Raw genomic sequence first — 20,410 nt, forward strand, 5'->3', positions numbered from 1 at the left:
GAAAAAAATAAACTCAAATCTGTTGCTAGACTTTTTATTACTCATCCTGCTGGAACATTTCCACACAGGGAGGCGAGCCCTGCCATTAAAATGGCTCAATACCCACAAAAGAACCAATCGATCCAAATCTTCACCAACACGCATCTTTTTCAGCATTTAGGATGATTAACTCGGGTTGTTGTTGTTGCTTCTTGGATTTAGAGAACCGTAACACACAGATAGCAGAAAAGGAGACAATATATGTCGACTGAAATAATCGACCAATAGCAACATTTACACCCACATTCTGCAGCCAATCAGAGGGCAGCTATCAAGACTAGAGTAGATATGGTTATACTGAGCACAGTATTCATAACCTGTTAAATTGTATTTTTAAAGATCCACTTAATGTTTTTCCATATTTTCTGGTGATTTTGAAGACGCACAACTTACACAATTTAATATCAGATTTCTATAGTTCCACCCTATAAAGTAAAGTAGTTAATGCTGCTGACATGCAGCAAAAGTTCTCAATTTCTAAAACATCCTGGATATTTTGTTTCCTTCAGGAGGACTTGTCTTCGCTGCCCTAAAGAAATTTCCCCTCGGGGATTAATAAAGTGAAATAAATAAATAAATAAAATAATGGCTTTGCTGCTCCATCAGTGAGGGACAATGATTTCACCGTGGGCTCTCTGTGAACTCTACAAGCTACAAATAACCCACTAATGCACAAAGTGTGTCCGTCTCATGTCCTCAGCTTTATATTTCTTTGCCCCCCTCAGTACTTGACCTGTTGTGTGCACTTTTATGAAATAGTAGCACAGAGTGGAAGTGAATGAAGTGACATTAAGAGTTGTTGTTTTTATCATCCCTAAAAATACAAGCAGGTTTTTTCAGCCTTTTACACAATGAATAATGTAAAAAAAAGTCACTCGATTCCTGCTGTGGTTCTCTGATACTTTCTAATGAAGGAAGATTATTTTCACATTATTCAGATACAACACTGACGGTTTTCCTTGAATTAATTAGCAGCGGCTCTCATTAGGATGTTCTCATGAACGCATCACAACCAAACCCTCAGATGCATTAGTATGCAAAGGTACTTACTCATTCAGTGACAAGGAGGAACACACACACACACACACACACACACACACACACACACACACACACACACACACACACACACACACACACACACACACACACACACACACACACACACGTACGTACGTAAACAGACAGGCAGCACTAATAGCCCCCTTGGCAGTGCTAAAGACTTGCAGCTCAGCCACAAAAACAGGTCGTACGTCGACACAGCAGCCCAATTGTGTCTTTCCTGACACACATACACACACTTATTTCCGGGAGGTTTAACCGTAATCTTTATCTTAAACTTAAAGTCATTAAATGATTTAGGAGATATTTATAATATGGGGAAGTCGAGGTCCAACAATGCGTCAGTGTGAACAGGTTAATGTCCGCACAACGTGACACACACACACACACACACACACACACACACACACACACACACACACACACACACACACACACACACACACACACACACACACACACACACACACACACACACACAGCAGCCTGGGATTCAAAGTTAAATCATGAATACTAATAGACATGGATTAACAGGAATACTGACTGTTTTAAGAAGGAAAGGAAGAAAACGTGACCAAAATTTAAACTTTCATTCAAATGTTTTGCTTGTTTTACCTCAAAATACAAATTATCCTCATCTGGAGTCACATTTTTCTGCATTTTTAGCAAGATGTGAGATTGTTTCAAGATTGTTCTTATATTTTTTGGAAGTTTGACCTAATTCATGGAGATTAATTAAGTTATCCTGTTTACCACGTTAAAGGCCGGTGTTTACAAACTGATGCACCTGCCCAGGTTTAGCTTCAACTGCTCAAAACATGCTTTGGAGACGTTAAAAGTTTTTACGTTAGGCTAGAGATACGACTTTTTGGGGGAAATATTGTACAGATTTTAAGCCCTTCAAATGTCTTACAACTTGAGCTTTTCTCTTCGGTGTTGTTTTATAATGTAAATATAAGGTTTTGACTGAAAAAGAGCCGGTTGAGGTTTTAAATTCAGAGAATAACATGCAAAAAAAAATCCCCGAGCAGAAACCCTCATCAAGTCTTTGGCAGGTAACTAAAGGATGTGAGAAGGACAATTACACAGCAGACTGATAAGGTCTGAGATGGCAAAGTGCACTTGACACACACACACACACACAAAGACACACAATGACACACACACAGACAGACACACAATAACACACACAGACAGACACAAAGACACACACACACACACACACACACACACACACACACACACACACACACACACACACACACACACACACACACACACACACACACACACACACACACACACACACACACACACACACACACACACACACACACACACACACACACTCTCTGTACCTTGTTCCGGCTGTCACTTTCTCTGAATTAAAATTCCCTGCAGCTCTCTGAACCTGCGTTATCCAGACTTCAGTGAGACACACGAATGCATCTCAGCTCTGAGCTGAATGAGACCGACTACCCAGCAGTTCAAGTCAGTTCAAGTAGAAAGTGGGCGAGTGAGTTAGAGACTGTGTAAGAGAGAGAGAGAGGAGAGAGAGAGAGAGAGAGAGAGAGAGAGAGAGAGAGAGAGAGAGAGAGAGAGGGAATTGAGAAGTGAGTTAGATTAGAGAGGAGGAGGAGGAGCGGCGGCACATACTGACTCAACATCCAAGAGCTGGGAACATAAACACAAGAGAGAGTCAAGAGAGAAAGGAGGGAGGTAGGGATGGAGGGGGAGTCTAATAGAGGGAGGAAGACGAGGAAGCAGAGAGCAAGAGTAGGAAGTAAGGAAGTGGGAGAGAGGAAGAGGAAGAAGGGATGGAGTCAGGGAGGGAAGAAAGAACACAGGAGATAGGAAGAAAGAAAGGGAGCCTGAAAGGAAACAATTAGGAAAAGAGAGAAAGTATAAGGAAGGAAGACAGTTAAGGAGGGAGAGAATGAGGTATGAGAGGGAAAGAGAAGGAAAGAAGGAGGCAGAAAAGGAGGTAACAAGAGAGAAGAGAAAAAGAACCAACGATGGGAGTAAAAGGGAGAGAAGGGAAAAAAGGGGGAAGCAGGAGCAAGAAAGGAGAAGGTGGTATGTGAAGGAAAAGGAGATAAGGACAGAAGGAGGGAAGGAAACAATGAGACAGAAGGGAGGAAAAGTGGAAAAAGGAGGGACAGTTGTAAAAAAAAAAGGTAGGAAGAGAAGGAGGAAGGAAGTAAATGAGAGGAAAGGAAGGAGGGAGGGAGGGGAGAGAGAGAGAGAGAGAGAGAGAGAGAGAGAGAGAGAGAGAGAGAGAGAGAGAGAGAGAGAAGAGGATTAAAACGAAAGGATAAAAGCTCTATAAAAAGGACGGATGGGAGAGTGACACCGAGAGGGAGAGGGAGAGGGATAGAAAACAGACGAGGCGGAGAGGAAAGGCAGCAAGCAAGATGCATCATGAGGAAAAATAATTTTACAAAAGAATAAATCTACAGGAGTGAGAGTTGACTATCGGGATCTTTGTTGCTTTTAAAGCTGCCTGACTGGATTTCTCTTTTTTCTAAGCATCTTTTCTCAAAACCATGAAGATAAGATAAAAAGACAGAGAACTATACGATAAAACACCTTTTAAACCCACGAAACATCTATTTTCCAAGTTCTGACATACTTGAGTTAAAATAACAGCGTCCGAATGACTTTCACGACGAGTGTCCTCCTTTCACCAAACACACAAACATCAATCAGTGGATAAAAATAAAGATTTTATGTGCAACTTTAATATTAATTGATGACCATGTTTGAAGATTCTGTGATCAAAATATGAGCATCGATCGGACAAATTAATATTCAACGTATGAAGGGCAACATTACGACACGACGTACTTTATTATTAATCAATGTAATAATTTGGAAAAATGACTTTTGATTAATCCGTCTAAAGTTAGGAAGGTGCATGTTTGCCGCTACTTCATATCAATCGATTCAGATTCTCTCTTACAGCTGTGCCGAGGCCCGTCTGTGTGTGTGTGTGTGTGTGTGTGTGTGTGTGTGTGTGTGTGTGTGTGTGTGTGTGTGTGTGTGTGTGTGTGTGTGTGTGTGTGTGTGTGTGTGTGTGTGTGTGTGTCTATCGAGGTAAACGAATTAAAACCCTACGATATTGCATATCACATAAGTCACTGAACCTTTCTGCATCAGTTTAAATTTGATTAAATTCACGACATGCTCTAAGAGGATTCAACTTTTCCGTTTGCTGTCAGCATTCTTCTCTTTTCCCAATGAATGCGAGGAAATTGTCTAAAAATAAAAAATAAAGCTTTAAAAACATTGTAAAAAACCAACATGAACATCAGGCTCCAGTTCGGGAACATTGCATAATGTAAAAAATTTTTTTTGCTTATTACTGTAGAAACCATCTTGACCTTTGACCCCCGGCCTATCCTTTTCCATTGACATCTTACACTGGTCAGCTTATTCTCCGTCCCCTTCTTCCGGCTTCTCTCCATCATCTTTGATCCCTCTCGCTTCCTGTAACGCTGCCATACATTTCCGGGTTAAAGGTCACAGGTGACATCGCACAGTTCAATGTCTCATGTCTCTCTCTGTCTCGTCTCTGTGCTGACTCCTACTGTCCGCTTCAAAACAGGATGGATGACGAACACACACACACACACACACACACACACACACACACACACACACACACACACACACACACACACACACACACACACACACACACACACACACACACACACACAGCAACATGTCCTTGTCAAGACACACGGTTGAACTTCTCTGACTACGTCGCCACCTGCAGTCCAAACGATGAACAACAGGGCGAATGAGCTTAAATAGATGAACAGAAAGACAACAAAACAATTGTTTTAGTTTTAGGAATTATACTTTTAGTCTAAAATATTACATTTTCATGAATGAAGGCGCAGCAATCTTGACTTAAAGTCTTTGATAATGATTTTTGTAGATAATACAACTTTTCAAAGACTTTCATAAACCTTAAGGAGTTTTTTTATTTTCTATTTTAACTATATTTGTGTTTAATTGTATGCATTTTATCTGTTCTATATTTTGAAATGTTCCTGTATCTGAAACACTGCATGTCATTTTCTTGCTGTAAAACTTTGACCTGCATTTCTTGTATATAAAGCTGTTACACAAATAAAGTTTATTATTATTATCATTATTATAATCTGAGGTTTTGAAGGACTTTTTCCTGTCCTCTTTCAACAACCAATAAAAACAATACGCTGAAAGACGTTAAAAAGCCCCATAAAAACACTTAGTCATTTCATTCATTGCTATGAAACTGTGGATCTATGCAGCTTAATGTAGTAAAAACATAGACTTGAGCGAAAGTTGAAAGTGCAGTCAAGACTGCAAGAAGACGTCGTAAAAGGGGATTCAACTTTGATATTCGGAGAGAGGACAGAGTTCAATCGAGATTGTTTTAAAGTGGGCCAAAGTAGTCGGGAGGCAGAACAACTTCAGCTAATTACTCCCATTAAGTTACTGACGTAGGCTACATTCACTGGAGTATACGTAATTACTTACACACACGCACACACACACACACACACACACACACACACACACACACACACACACACACACACACACACACACACACACACACACACACACACACACACACACACACACACACACACACACATTTAAACTTGAGACGTCTGGAAGTGTGAACCAAACCGTTATTGTTACCCACACTCACAGATAAAGTCGGACTAAATATAGAAGCGAACCCACCCGGAGCGGTAGTTAGTTAATGAACCCTTCTTGGATATAAAGTGATGGTTGCGGAAAGCTTTTCTGCTGCGTGACCGAACATCTGGCCGAGAACCGCACGCACCATGAATCACAAAATAACGCCGAGCACTGAAGAGCCAGTAGTTCAGAACTTGGAAAAGTGTTGATTTTTTTTAAAATTAATTTCACAATTCACACCATGATTATTTATTTAGGTAATAAATTTAAAAAAAAAATCCTGGGATATCATTTTGTGGCTTGCAGCAGTCAGCTCTCAGTATCTGATTGCCTGTAATTCATCTGACAGTTAGTTAGAAAAGCGCCCTATAAATGTTCTTTCCCCCTCTGACGGACGTGGATTGGTCGCAGAGCACCTCTTTATCAGCAGAAAGTCGGGAGCATAAAGAGGTTATGAGATAAGGAGTTATTGGCTTATAAACTACGATAAGATAGTGAAAGTCAATGTGACTGCACAACAAGAAAGGGACGGAGCGCCGCGGAGATTCCTGACAAAAACAATGACAGCATAGTTACTGCTGGTCTGTTAAGACAAGATAATTGTCTCTAGCCTAGCTAGTTTAACTGTTTTGTTTGCTTGTTTGTTTGTTTTCCATTATGAGCTTTAGCTAATTCTACATTGGTTAAGTGGATAACAAATTACCAAAATGTTGACCGAATTTCATATTTTAAGAAATCCCATCTCCATTAGTGGTTTTTATCTTTTCCCCGTTAAAGGGGAACAGACATTTGTTTTTTTAAATGGTAAAGCATTTAAAAAAAAAATCATAGTAATCCAATATTTTCTAATAGAAAATGTTAGAAGTCATTAGCTGAATAAATTAAAACTGTTTTTTGTTTTAAGTGCAATAAAAGAATTGGAAGTGTTTTCGGTTTTGACCAAATTGTCATTGAATTCTGTACACGCTTGATTTCCCAGAGACCCTTTCTTCTTCTTCTTCTTCTACCATCCAGTATCATTGGATCCCTCGAACCAAAACATCCCCATGTTACACGTACCAAATGCTTTTCCGTGGCTGTTTGGTGTCTGCTGGTTTGCACAGAGGATTTGGAGAAAGTAGAAAGAGGAAATGCCAGCACCAACGGAGGAAACCAGATTCCAGCGAGGACATTGATAACAAGTCTTTTTCTCTCTCTTCTCCAAACAGGACATTCACATCCACACCCATCATCACGACCATCAACATCTGACAGCTTCCAATAAACATCCAAACTTCTCCTCGGTTTGTTGTTGCGGCGGCGAGTACGCAGCGGGGACTCAATGACTTCCTGACGAAACAGGAAATTGTACTACAGTTTAGTCTGCGATGACATTAGCCTCCTCTGTCAGATGATCCTGTTACAGCTTGAAGGTTTTACTTTGCAGCGTAAATGTCAACTTACGTCCGCACTCGCTGCTGAACATTTAGCAACTAACAAACCAGATAGGAGTTGGTGGAGACCAGAAACAGAGCTGAAAGCAGAGTGAACGTTCGGCTTATTTTTGCCATATTAACATTATAAACTGATCATATGTTCATGTTTTGTTTACAAGTTGTTTTGGTGCCCCCGGCTGGCCAAAACGACAATTAATGCTCAGTAGGTTTATCCACAAGATCAGGGTTTAGATTTTTAAAAATAAATAAAGATAAGGCCGACAGGGAGTAGTAAAGAGGAAACAGAGATAGTCACACAGCCATAAGAGATTTCTTGTCATTTACAGATAAACCCATTTCATATTCAGCATTTTGGCCATGCAGTTGAGCTTTTCTATGGAGGAAAGTCTCATGCAAACACAAAACACATACAGATGTTTTATCTGTATGTCAGAGCGAATAAAAATCCAGACACGATGCACTCCAATTTACATGCTGTGTTTTATTGAGATGAATTTATCTGCAAGAACATTTATTTAGGAGGCTACATATTTTTGTTATAAAACAAAGACTCTCTGAACGGGATTAAATTCACTCAACACCATAACTGGCTCTCTTTCTATCTGGGAGAACAACACGAGGATGTTATTACTGAAGATATACTCTGATATATCCTTCTCTGAGCCTGATTCCCCAAAGTCAAAGATTTTCTCTTTCTTCTGTCGACTCGCACAGTTGATGTTTTTGGGATAAAGACCTCTGGGAAACAGGATAACTGCCTGTTTTTTTTTATTTTTTATTGTTGGTGGTAGAAAACAAGAAATATCTTTTATTATTTATAAATTTCTTTCTGTCGGACATTACTCACCATGTTTTGTCTTATTTCTTTAAATTTGAATCCTTTTCTTCAAATCTGATTGCTGGACGCATGTTTTGTCTCGCCTCAAAACGGTTACAGAAAAACTAAATGTATAGAACAGATTGCCATAGCTGTGCAGTTTAGAGGACAAACAAGTATTATGTAATGTAAAGAACCAGTCTGGTTTAAGCATCGAGTCCAAAACGCTGTCAGCAGACCAGCGTGGCTTGTTTGACATGAAACTAATCAGCGGCGGGCTCGTTTCTTCTCATATCATTTCAGGGTTGTTTCTTTTCACTCGCGGTGCTGAAGCCCCTCGGAGGACAGAGGAGACAGAGGAGACAGAGGAATCTGCATTTTTTTCTGGAGATGTGACGTAATCACCATCTGCTTTTGTGGCTGTGCGACATATGTTGGCTGTTGTGGTGATGCACTGTGGCATGAAAACGTACGATGATGCGCTTTATTTCTGTCACACAGCATTTACTCTCTGAAAGATCCTACGAGCCGTTTGTTTCTTTTACCTCTCTTCATCCAGGAAAGCTTTTCCTACTTGATTAATTTTTTTTAAACTGATAGAAACCAGAGCAGTGGAGAAAAGACAGGAAAAAGCAGAGAAAAGTGGAGCCTATTCTGTATTTCTTTTTGCACATAAAAAGCCATCTAGTCATTGTTAAAACTAAAATCCATGATATTTCAATGCAAAGACTAAAATACTGTTACAAAAAGCTGTTATAAGAACACACAAGACACCTTAAAGCTTTCCCTTTTGGGCCAAATCTTTGAATCTTGCAATTCCCCAAGTCCATGGCTTCATGGGAAGAAAATATATAAAGAAGCTTAAACTTTTAAAACAGACAAAGGAGAGTCTACTGATTGTTTGAGGTGCAGCTGTGTCTGACATAAAAACAAGGAATTCAGGAAGCTAACAAGACTTTAAACTCAAATTCCATTCGAATTATTGGACGAAAACACACGGCTATAACTCACAGATCCGAGCACATAAAGTGGCAGATATAACTGTCATTTTTATCCTTCACGACTTACAACATGCATTAATTAATACACAAACACATGAAGGCCCATGCACACACTCGAATGCCCACTGCAGATAATCAGAAACAAGACACCAGTGAAAAAGAGAGGCGAAGGAAAAACTCAAATCCACTTCATTAAGCTAAAATTAAGCCCAATTCAAATCATACTGAGATGTGACTTTCTTCTGTCTGATGGCTGGATTAGACACACAAAACCATAGTGGGTTTATGTAACAGTATTATATAAAAGCATAAAGTATAGTTTACTCATTAGTATTTTTAGCTCACTGAACATTTTGCTTCAAGTCCAGTTGTCGCTGCCCTCTGAAAGCGATCTGGGAAGCTGCAAACGACAGAAACATGTCTTCAACCCGGAGTCAGTGTCATCCACATACACAAAATCAGCCAAACCAAGAACATATGACGATAGCTATACTGTGTTTGGCTTTTTCTGAGATCTGGCTGCGGCTGCAAGCAAACGCAGCCGTTAAACAAGCAGGAGCGTCTTCTGGAAACAGCAAAGTGAGTAAAACCAAAGACAACCAGTTGTGTTTGAAATGTTTCAGAGTAGCTTGGAAGTGAAGCTGCCAAGAAGTTGAAAACAATTCCTCTTTGAAGCGACACAATAAGGACCCAGAAAATACACCAATCAGTCCACCAGGGGAGGAATTGTCCACTGTAACAATATTTTCCTAACCAAGTAGATTAGTACTACAAAGTGGTACAAAACATGACACCGACGCCGTGTATTACACGTTATGGAGTAATGCTGGGTTGTGCTTTTAAAAAAAAACTCTGGAAAAGTACGAGATCCCCTGTTTTATTCTACGTTGTGTCCTCGACAACAAAAACTTTAAAAGGATGTGTCACCGTGACAACTGCTCTGACCCGGCCCGCTCCGGACCCGACCATCCATCTTAGGATGAAAGCCGTGCTGGGATGTGGGCACCGTTCGGGGACGGGTGGGGATCCTCCACGGGGAATAGACAGGAAATGTGGAAAATGCCAACCGGGGCTTTCATGATGGAGCCCTGCTGTCTATGACATGATGCATCCTGTATCCTCCCTACTGACACCGTCATGTCATGCGATATCACCAACTTATTTGACTTAGAGCCTCCATATTGACTTCTCTATGATCCGATTTCAACGGTCCTTTATCCCCTTTCTCCGAATAGATTCCTAAAAAGTTCCACTCATCCCCTCCTCATCTTTGACAAGTTGCCCGCTGCTTGTGTAACAACACTGAGTCCCATTAAGAAGCGGATTTTTGACCAGATAACATCGACTTGGAGAGACTGAGGCCGAGCAAATCTTCTTAAAACCAAGAAAACTGCTCACAGCCGAGTTGAGTGAGCTCAGGATGAGCAAGGATTTAAACACGTCGTCATACAGTGGGATCCAGTAATAACTGCCAAGTCTTCATCTCAGTCTTTCAAGAAACAGCAAAGAGAACATGTTTTAATTAGTTAGTGTCAAAGAAAAACAGGCCTTTAGAAAAAAAACTAAGGAGGACTGAAATTTTTTGTTCAACCTGAAAACACGTTCTTAACTCACAATGAAGACCCACCGCAATGATATAATGCAGATTTAGAGGGATAAAATACACGGTATGGATGACGCCACAATTTGTCCAAAGTACACTGCACTGAGTCAAATCAAACCCACACCTGGTCCACACTCGGTCCGGGTGCATCAACATCTGCCAACTTTGAGCTCAAACCGGTCCAAATCCACACCTCAGAAATGTTGCCAAATCTGGCAACCATAGTGTGCCAACACAATAAGTACATAATGCTGCATTAGCAGTTTGAGAAGATTTTCCAAATGTTTTGACATGCTGTCTTCAAGTGTTTCTGGGTCTCCATTGACTCCAGCTGCCACATTCGTAGTCTTGAAATATTGATTTTTCAGTGGAATTTTCCTGTCATTTTATAGCTCATTTACAAGAGCAACCCAAAACAATAATAATATAAAAAAGAAACTCCCCTCAGCAGCTTTGCTTAACCAGCTGCAGGTATAGAGTCGGCCTTTCTGCGGCATTACAACTCTCCTGGAGAAGCTCGTGACTCAAAGTCATCAAACTACTGTCAACACTCTCTGGGAGTCGGAGACGGCCCGCCGTGTGAGCCGAGGTGCCGAGCGATCCTCCAGCCACGAAAGTCAGTAAATCAGCCAGATGCTGGCGTTTGCAGTCGACCGGCAGGAGATCCATCATGAAATGTGAACGCAGACGTGCACATACGTGAGGACGGACGCAGGTGGACGGACGAAGAAGACCGAGGGGCCACCCGCAGACGCCAAGAGTCACCGTTACAGCTTGAAGGTCGATACGAAACGAAGCACACTTCAGGTAAAGATACAGAAAAGAAAAGAAAAAAAGATGGAAAGAGTCTCGTCCTCGTTTCCACTTGTTTTTCTTTCCTTTCAGATTCACGTGGAGACGAAACACTCCGACGGTTAAGAAGTGGGAATCCTGTGGTTTTCCTGTCGTAACTCAACCCAGGTCTTCCCGGGACAGCATTAAGCTATTCACTCCCTCACACACACACACACACACACACACACACACACACACACACACACACACACACACACACACACACACACACACACACACACACACACACACACACACACACACACACACACACACACACACACACACACACACACACACACACACACACACACACACTCACACACACACACACACACACACACACACACACACACACACACACACACACACACACACACACACACACACACACACACACACACACACACACACACACACACACACACACACACACACACACACACACACACACACACACACACACACACACACACACACACGTGGTTTTATTGCCCGGTTCTAACTGAGCAACGAACACATACGTGCACATGTTGCACAATGCAGATGTTATCCATGGTTTCCGGAGGGGAGAGTGATTAGCATTTCTTCAGCTACTGATTAACAGCTCTGCTTGGTGGAAACATTCTCGCAACTTAAACTCTTTGTTTTATCGTCAGTTCAATCTATAACATCACAAATTTGCCTCGACAGGTTTCTCGGCTATCGTCAGATCCTTGATTCTGATTGCTTCTCCCCAATAAAAAAAGCGCCACCTGATCCGGAGAACAGGAGTTATTGATCAACCAATGTCGCGATTTATGGCTCTTTTCTAAGTATTAGCAGAAAACAAATGGCACAAACACTGAAGAAATCCAGTGAAAAATGATGGACTTATTTTCAGATGTGCAGCCAGAAAGCTGAAAGAGTGTCTGTAGTTAACAGCACCATACGAACTTACTTGACTTTATATTACAAGACAGAGCTTGAATGGGAGTCTATGGAGCCGGAGGCTTTTTGGAGCCGACCTCTAGTAGCACTCAGTGGTAAGTTTTTCCTCAAGTGTAAAATGTCCTGCTCAGCTCGACAAAATGTGCCTAAAAAAACAACCATCCACACAGCAACACAAATGTGAAACAGTCGCCACCAATTAAAGAACTTTCCAATGAGCCTGAACCAGCGAAGTGTTTATGTAACGCTGTGCAAGAGGACAGATTTCACAATGTAAAGCATCATAAACCAGATTATGAACATCAGCGAAGACTGAAACCTGCAGCAGGAAGTGACATCGTCTCTGGTTACTTAAATCCGAGCACGGCCGATGAGCGATTACAGACGGTTTGAGAGGACACACACACACACACACACACACACACACACACACACACACACACACACACACACACACACACTGATTAAAATAAAAGGTTAAAACACACGGGCTGTTGTTTTTTATTGAGCTCCATAAAATTATGTCGACATTCAAACACAGTATAAAACAGAGTAAACACGAGAACCGAAGTAACAGCAGAAAAAAAAAAAAAAAAACATGTACGCAGCCGCTTGTTTTTCATATCCAACAGAAATCCTTTTATTTAATCTTTATATCATAAAACAATTTCTGTCAGCAAACCCACAGAGACGCCTAAAACACATCAGGACCGCCGTCACTGCATGAGTCAGTATGACGATGAAACGGGTTCATTCCGGATTAAATTAAGAGTCAAATCTGACATCTCACACACACACACACACACACACACACACACACACACACACACACACACACACACACACACACACACACACACACACACACACACACACACACACACACACACACACACACAAAGAGTTAATCTACAGCTCTTTTTATCAGAATTCATGACGATGGAATAATGAATAATTGAGATCCTTTCATCATGTCGTCCTTTTTCTGGATTAATTTCTTTTTATATTCTTGTGATGTAAGCTTTGATCTGCTTGTCATTCTATTGGCTTTAATCAACCAAAAATCCCATGAGTCTTTGCAGAGGACACGCTGTCACTTTACAGATTGACTGCTGCCAGAAAACTCAAGTTTTGTGTATTAATGTGTATTAATCAACAGCTGGAAATATTCCCTCAACAAATACAAACCTTAACGTAGTAACGTTTGTTAAAAACTGTGATGGCCAGCTGTTTCAGAATGTTACTGAGGCCTTTAGGGAAACAATAACTTTGTGGTGTTGATCTATTTTTTACGTTTTTTTTTTTTAAAGTGTTGGACTCTGTAGATGACAGAAACGTCTACTTGCTTGCATTATATAAAAAATATAGAATAAAACCAGATTTATCCTTTAATTTAGAGGTCCTATGGATGTAAAAAGTTGTTTTTTTGCAAAGGAAACCTGGGCAACATAAAACAGCTGCAGGTAAAACAACAGTTAAAAGGCAACCATTTTTTTTTTACAAAAGTCTTTCTTATTATAAACTCCCTCTGCAGACTTTTCCAACTATCTATAGCAGACAACATGAAAGCTTTCCAAACCACCATTTGAGGATTGCAGGGGCCGACAGAAAAACTGCAAAACTAAACCAGCAAGACACAACGACAACTCTGAAGCACGGCTCACAACGATGGTGTAAAACTTTATACTTTATAAAGTTTTACACCATCGTTGTGAGCCGTGCTTTCCAAATCCTCTGGAGGAAAGTCAAAAGTTCTTCTGTCAGACAAAGCTGAAATTGACTGAAGATATTACTGCAGATCAAAATAACGCTCAATATAAACAGTCCTACCATCATATCCACGTCAAAGGAGCTTAAATGTGTCGTTTTCCTGCTGGACTCTGGCTCTGTGTTGTGATACTGAATGCATGTGTATGAACCTGAGACGGGCTGAAGGCGACACCAGAGAGGAGCTTGCAGGTTGTGATGGGACCTGAAACCGATCCAGATTTCTGAACATATTTCATGCACAAGTCAAATAGCAGCCACACAGCACATAACTGAACCAAAAGCAAGTTAAACGCCATCAAGTGTGAAAACACGTGAAGCAAACAGGCATAAAAGAGCAAAGAACATCGTTTTCTTAAATTTGAACTGTTTCTTAACTTGTTTTTGTTTATCTTTTAATATTTTTCTGTTTACTTATTTAATTCTGCACTCTAATATGACATTTTCCCGCTTGTCTTGTTTATTTTAGTCATTTTATTGTTAACTATTTCACTGTTCAGCAACCTGTCGCTTTGTGCATTAGAAATAAAGCTGCTTTAATTTCTAACGCGTCTGAACACACTGATGCTAAACGTCAGCTGATATTAGGGTTTTTGTTTTTGTCACCTAAACGAGCAGCACGTGCACATCATATCACCGGAGCAGGTTTCGTTCAAGAATGTATATAAATGTAAAGTGCTTACCAGAGTGACTGCTGCTCAGCCGAGGAGCCCAAACACCAAACCGAGATGTCTTTTCTCACAGTAACGAGAACCGGAAACGGTGAGATTAACGTAATTTTCACAACCTCCCCTCTTATCTCTGCATCTTTTCATCTCTTCCGAAAAACTGGGCGATAAAATACAGATTGCGGTGGTGATAACAGTGGTTTCACTTTTGTTCCGGAAGCAGCTGCGCTCAGGTGAAGCTACCAGTAATATTGAAAACGATGCTGGTTGCTTGGGCGCACCTGATTGGCTGAAGCGATTTAAAGGGTCAATTCACCCAAATTACACTTTTTTTTTTTTTTTTTTTTTCTAAAACCTTGTTGTCTGGACATAAAGCGAGTTTTAAATTTTGAATTTAGGTAAAAAAATCAGGACATTTAGAGGCTGTTTGTGGATTTTTCATTATATCACATGATCCTCATCAGCAGAATGCACGTTCGAGTGGGGTTTATTTAATCTGTTCTATTGAAATAGAAAGGCATTGGAACTGCATTGCTCACGAATGCACATTTTAATATTTATTTATCTTGTCATTGTAATATAAAAAATATATATAATTGCACATTGCTGGTTTTTCTCATATCGTGCAGGCCTAAAGTTCAATAAGAATAAATGATACAGTAGTGAACAACAAAAACATCAGCATTCACACTCCGGGTCATTTTTCTTGTTAAGACAATCAACAAAAAAGGGTTTTTTTTATAACACCAACGAGTAAATAGTGAACAAAAAAAAGTGAAAACCGAGTGAACCAAGCCCAGAAATCTCAGACAGACACCTCGAAAATCTGCACAAATTAAAGCAAAACTCACATTTTTCACAAAGAATCAATGATTATCTGTTTATTAAGAGCAATTCTGTCACCGACAACAGTTCACTTCACCGAGAAAAATCAAGCATCCTTCACCTTTAACGCTTTCACTTGACACTTGATTACAAACCGCCACCAGCACACACAAAAAAAGCTCCTGCTTCCAGTGAAGAGGTCAAAGCCACAGTTGATAAAAAATAAAAAAATAAAAAATAAATAAATGTGGCCGAGTCCCCAGATACTTTAATGGGATTTGGCCACGTCACGGAGCCAAATATGTGCCAGAGTCAGAGCCCCGAATCGAAAAGACGAGCACCAAATACGATTGAGCGGCGCGGGCTGCACGTAGCGGAGACGGTGACAGCAGCGCAGCGCGGGAAAAACAGATGGAGCAACAATGGAGATGGAGAAGCTCTGCTGGGAGGGAAACGAGAGTCGACAGATGGACAGATGCAGAAATAATAGTTTGAGAGGAAAGTGATGCAGCTGTCTGGTAATGTCTGAGAGGAAGGAAAAGGAGCGATGGAGTGCTAAAGTGTGTGCGATTAACTTTAAGATTTAGCTGGACTTGGTTTTGTCAGTCGTATCCAAAGTGATGCTCCGAAGCAGATGGCAGAGAAATGACCGCACTCTCCTCGAGCAACTGCAGTTACGCAATCCTCTGCCAATTGAAAGCATCTTAAGTTTTCTTGCACACTCGAAAGCACTTTGGCAACTTTTTGCATTTCCTGATTTGGCGGTTTGTCTTCTGGCGGGCAGATAAGTTGACGATGTCATAACTCTTCTTCAATAATTCAGTCTGTTATTTGTGATTTTTTTTTCACTGAACGCCAAAATTGTCAACAGTTCATTTTTGCTGCTGTCGTGACAATAAAATTGCAACACCGACGAACTTGTTGCACTGCAGATCCTGAACATAATGCACTTTGTTGTCCAACATAAACACATCCAACACACACACACACACACACACACACACACACACTGAAAACGCTTCCTAGGAGAAAAACAAACAATAATCAGCCTGTAATACACCTCTGTAATGTTGCATCCTCACTCCTGCAAAGTATGTGAGGTACTAAAAAAATATTAGGTTATCAATTATTTAGTAAGTCCAATTTACAACCTGGCATCAGGCCTCAGCATGTAATACACCTGCCTGTCATGGCCTCTCCTACATGTGAAAACATTTTTTAGCTCTGTTTTTGGTCTCCTCCACCTCCTAGTCGCTCCTAGTCAGACCAGCTGGTTGCTGATGGTGTCTATCGGCCACTTGGTGCTGATCAGAGCAGCATACAGTCGGTTTATTAGAGCTACCACAATGAACCAAACCATTAAGGTTAAAACTAAGAACAATGAGCTTAAAGTCGCTAAAACATTACATAAAGTAGACACCGTTTGCATTAAACGCAATTATATAAACTATTTTTAGCGTAAAAGAAAATTGATGAACGCTGCTTTAAAGTGATTTTGATTCAGATTGTGTTTTGCTGCTATTAAATTTCCTTTAAATGAAACCTGCTGCTGCATCATTGATAATATTAATGTTATTACAGTGAGGTTCAGCAGGCTGCAGGGAGGATGTGATGGTGAATATCGGTAATTCATCTTCATAAAATGGTTTGTGCTGTATTGTGTCGCTGCGAGGCAAAAAGGAAAAGGTTCATAGGACGTCGTATAAATACAACACAGGGGGTTTTACATGATGCATGCAGCACGGCAGTTATAATGATGGCGGATTAGATGAGTTCGCTTTGAGGACCTGGAAAGAATTAAGTCCACACAAGACAAATCTTCCATCTAATCCATGTATCAAAACTCAAATTTCCCACTGCTGCAGTTATCTTAATTTAAAAACCACCTCATTAAACCAACCTGGATCTTCTCTTTGTACTGTAGATCACAATTCTTTTCCATTCTCGAGTCAGAGTCGAGAAAAAAAAAGGGGAAGAATAACAAGCTTCAGGAAATTTACTCCGCGTTTCCACGCAACCTCAAAACACCCAAAACTTCTCTGTTATTTTTATAAATATTCAAGCAGAAGTAATGATCATTTGATTCCTGTTTGCAATCACAATTAATCGCAGTTTCAGGGAACACTGGTGCTTCTTTAAAGCTTCTCTTTCCTGTGTTTCTATATCAGAATATAAAAACTTTTTTTTTTTTATTAGACACACGGAACAGCTGATGGGATCTCTGCCATTAGATGATTTGTTTTTAACCACAACTATAAAGCTCACAGAGGTGGAGTTTTGATTCATTGACAGCTTGTTTCAGGCCAAGAAAAAAAAGGGATTTGACGTTTAAAAATTTCACAAATGATGGATTTTGGGTGTCGCTGCAAAATTGGAGAATTCCTGAAGGAATGGGATTTGGGATTACTGGGAAATAAGTGCAGCCGAGTTTAATGACTATCGTGCAATAAAACCATGGGCAATAAATGATAAATGAGCTGCAGCAAAGAGCACATAGCTGCTAAAAGTGCGAAATCAGACACCTGCAAATCACCCGGCTCACGTTGATCTTTACTCTTTAATTTCGACGTCTTGTTGCTTTAGATTTACAACATTTAAGGAGATTTAAGTGGACATTAAAAAGGCAAAATGGCACGTTTCATCTTAAACATCATCTATAACTGTTTCACATGCAAAGACACACACACACACACACAAACACACACACACACACAAACACAGAGGACCATGTGTTATACCCACCACGTAGTAGAAATGCATGTCTGCTCGCACGGGTCGATTTCATATGTGCACAGCTGGACGTGAGGATGTGAGCAGTGTAGGTCCATCCAGCAGGATCATTCGTCAGGAGTGTGTGTGTGTGTGTGTGTGTGTGTGTGTGTGTGTGTGTGTGTGTGTGTGTGTGTGTGTGTGTGTGTGTGTGTGTGAGTGAGTGTGTGTATCTATGTGTATCTCTGTGTGTGTGTGTGTGTGTGTGTGTGTGTGTGTGTGTGTGTGTGTGTGTGTGTGTGTGTGTGTGTGTGTGCGTGCGTGCGTATGCGTGTGTGTGTGTGTGTGTGTGTGTGTGTGTGTGTGTGTGTGTGTGTGTGTGTGTGTGTGTGTGTGTGTGTGTGTGTGTGGCTCAGGTACAGGTACTCCAAATAGCCAGGATGTTTCAAAAAAAGTAATCTTCTCCTCCTCTTCCTCCTCCTTTTGTTGCTTCTCCTCTCTTCTAATGCAGCTGCTGTTTCCTATCTTCCCTTCTGCACTTGACGTTACTCCTCCCTCCCCTCCCCTCCTTTACTCCCCCCTCTCCTTCTTCCTGCTCCCCACATGACTTCAGTCCCTCCTCCCTCCCTTTTTCTGTTTTGGTTCTACTTCCTCATTTTTTCCCCCCACTCTTCCGATGCAATTTAATCTCTTGTTTGCTTTGGCATGCTGGTCCTCTTCTTCTTTCTTCTTGTTTAGCATCAATATTTCTTTTGTTTCTTTACACCCCATCATCCATCATTTTCTAAATATTTTAATTAGGAGGCAAAAGTTGTAATTATTCAGACATGTTTAGCAGCAGAAGTTTCTTCTTCTGTTTCTTTCTGTCTCTCAGAGTTGATTGCAGATTGCTGTCAATTCTTCCCATGTGTGTGTGTGTGTGTGTGTGTGTGTGTGTGTGTGTGTGTGTGTGTGTGTGTGTGTGTGTGTGTGTGTGTGTGTGTGTCACAGATAGCACGGCATGCTCTCTGCTGTCAGAAACAGGAAGAATGGTGTTTGGTAGTTTGGCCCTGATTAGAGAACCCTCCCCTGTGTGTTTGTGTGTGTGTGTGTGTGTGTGTGTGTGTGTGTGTGTGTGTGTGTGTGTGTGTGTGTGTGTGTGTGTGTGTGTGTGTGTGTGTGTGTGTGTGTGTGTGTGTGTGTACTTGTAGGTCTATCTTTGTGAGCACTGTGGAGACAGTATGGAGGGCTGTTTAAGTGTTCAGACCTGGTTTTACAGTTCAGGTTGAATGAATGTCCTCACAAAGATAGCAATACACACCTCAGAAAGTGTCTATTCACACCACTTCTTGCTCCAAACCGTTCCGAATAGCAGGATGGTGACGGACAAAATCTGAACTGGAGGCTTCATGACAGCCGTTCAACGGCACATGTGGCAGAGGAGAGAGCGATGTAATCAAACTGAAGCATTTCATTATGAAGCTGTTGCAGTAATCACTCTGCTGAACCAGCTTGCACACACACACACACACACACACACACACACACACACACACACACACACACACACACACACACACACACACACACACACACACACACACACACACACACACACACACGGTGGTAACATTACATTGACTTAATTACTTTCAAACCAAGTCTTCATATTATAATCACATGATTTACATTATAGAGACTGTAAACAAATTCATGTCCTCACAAGATCAATGATACACACACACACACACACACACACACACACACACACACACACACACACACACTGACCACCTTTAAGGTGCTTACAGTTCGTGACCTTCCTTCACTAATATTTATATGTACACACCACATTATCTGTATTATAAGCTCCTCTGAAGGTATTAAAGTAAGATGTTATCAGTGTAATGGGTCAAAATCCATTTCATTTGAACTGTTTAAGGCCTCAGACACAATAGAAGATGTTTTGTGTTGAAATTTGTTGCAAAATAAGAACAAGAAAAATAACAATCTAATTGAAATGGAAGCTGCTGTTA

The 20,410-nt window shown here is 40.8% G+C and overlaps 1 protein-coding gene across 2 annotated transcripts in view; it reads right to left on the bottom strand.

Moving 5' to 3' along the window:
* Positions 1–18,919, bottom strand: part of arhgap36 (Rho GTPase activating protein 36) — a 41,705-nt gene extending 22,786 nt beyond the window's left edge. The window contains exon 1 of one of the 2 annotated variants that reach the window (XM_069714786.1): positions 18,429–18,919. In XM_069714786.1, the coding sequence (XP_069570887.1) occupies positions 18,429–18,446 (18 nt within the window). In that variant the 5' untranslated portion in view covers positions 18,447–18,919. Of the gene's footprint in view, positions 1–2,459; positions 2,589–18,428 lie in introns of those variants that run through there. The other variant, XM_069714787.1, reaches the window with a different exon arrangement.
* Positions 18,920–20,410: the final 1,491 nt, after the last annotated feature.

This window comes from Brachyistius frenatus, unplaced genomic scaffold, assembly GCF_029030835.1.
Source record: "Brachyistius frenatus isolate BFR_SWC_R1_liver_20210118 unplaced genomic scaffold, ASM2903083v1 Contig_135, whole genome shotgun sequence".
In the NCBI taxonomy this organism is placed as follows: domain Eukaryota; kingdom Metazoa; phylum Chordata; class Actinopteri; family Embiotocidae; genus Brachyistius; species Brachyistius frenatus.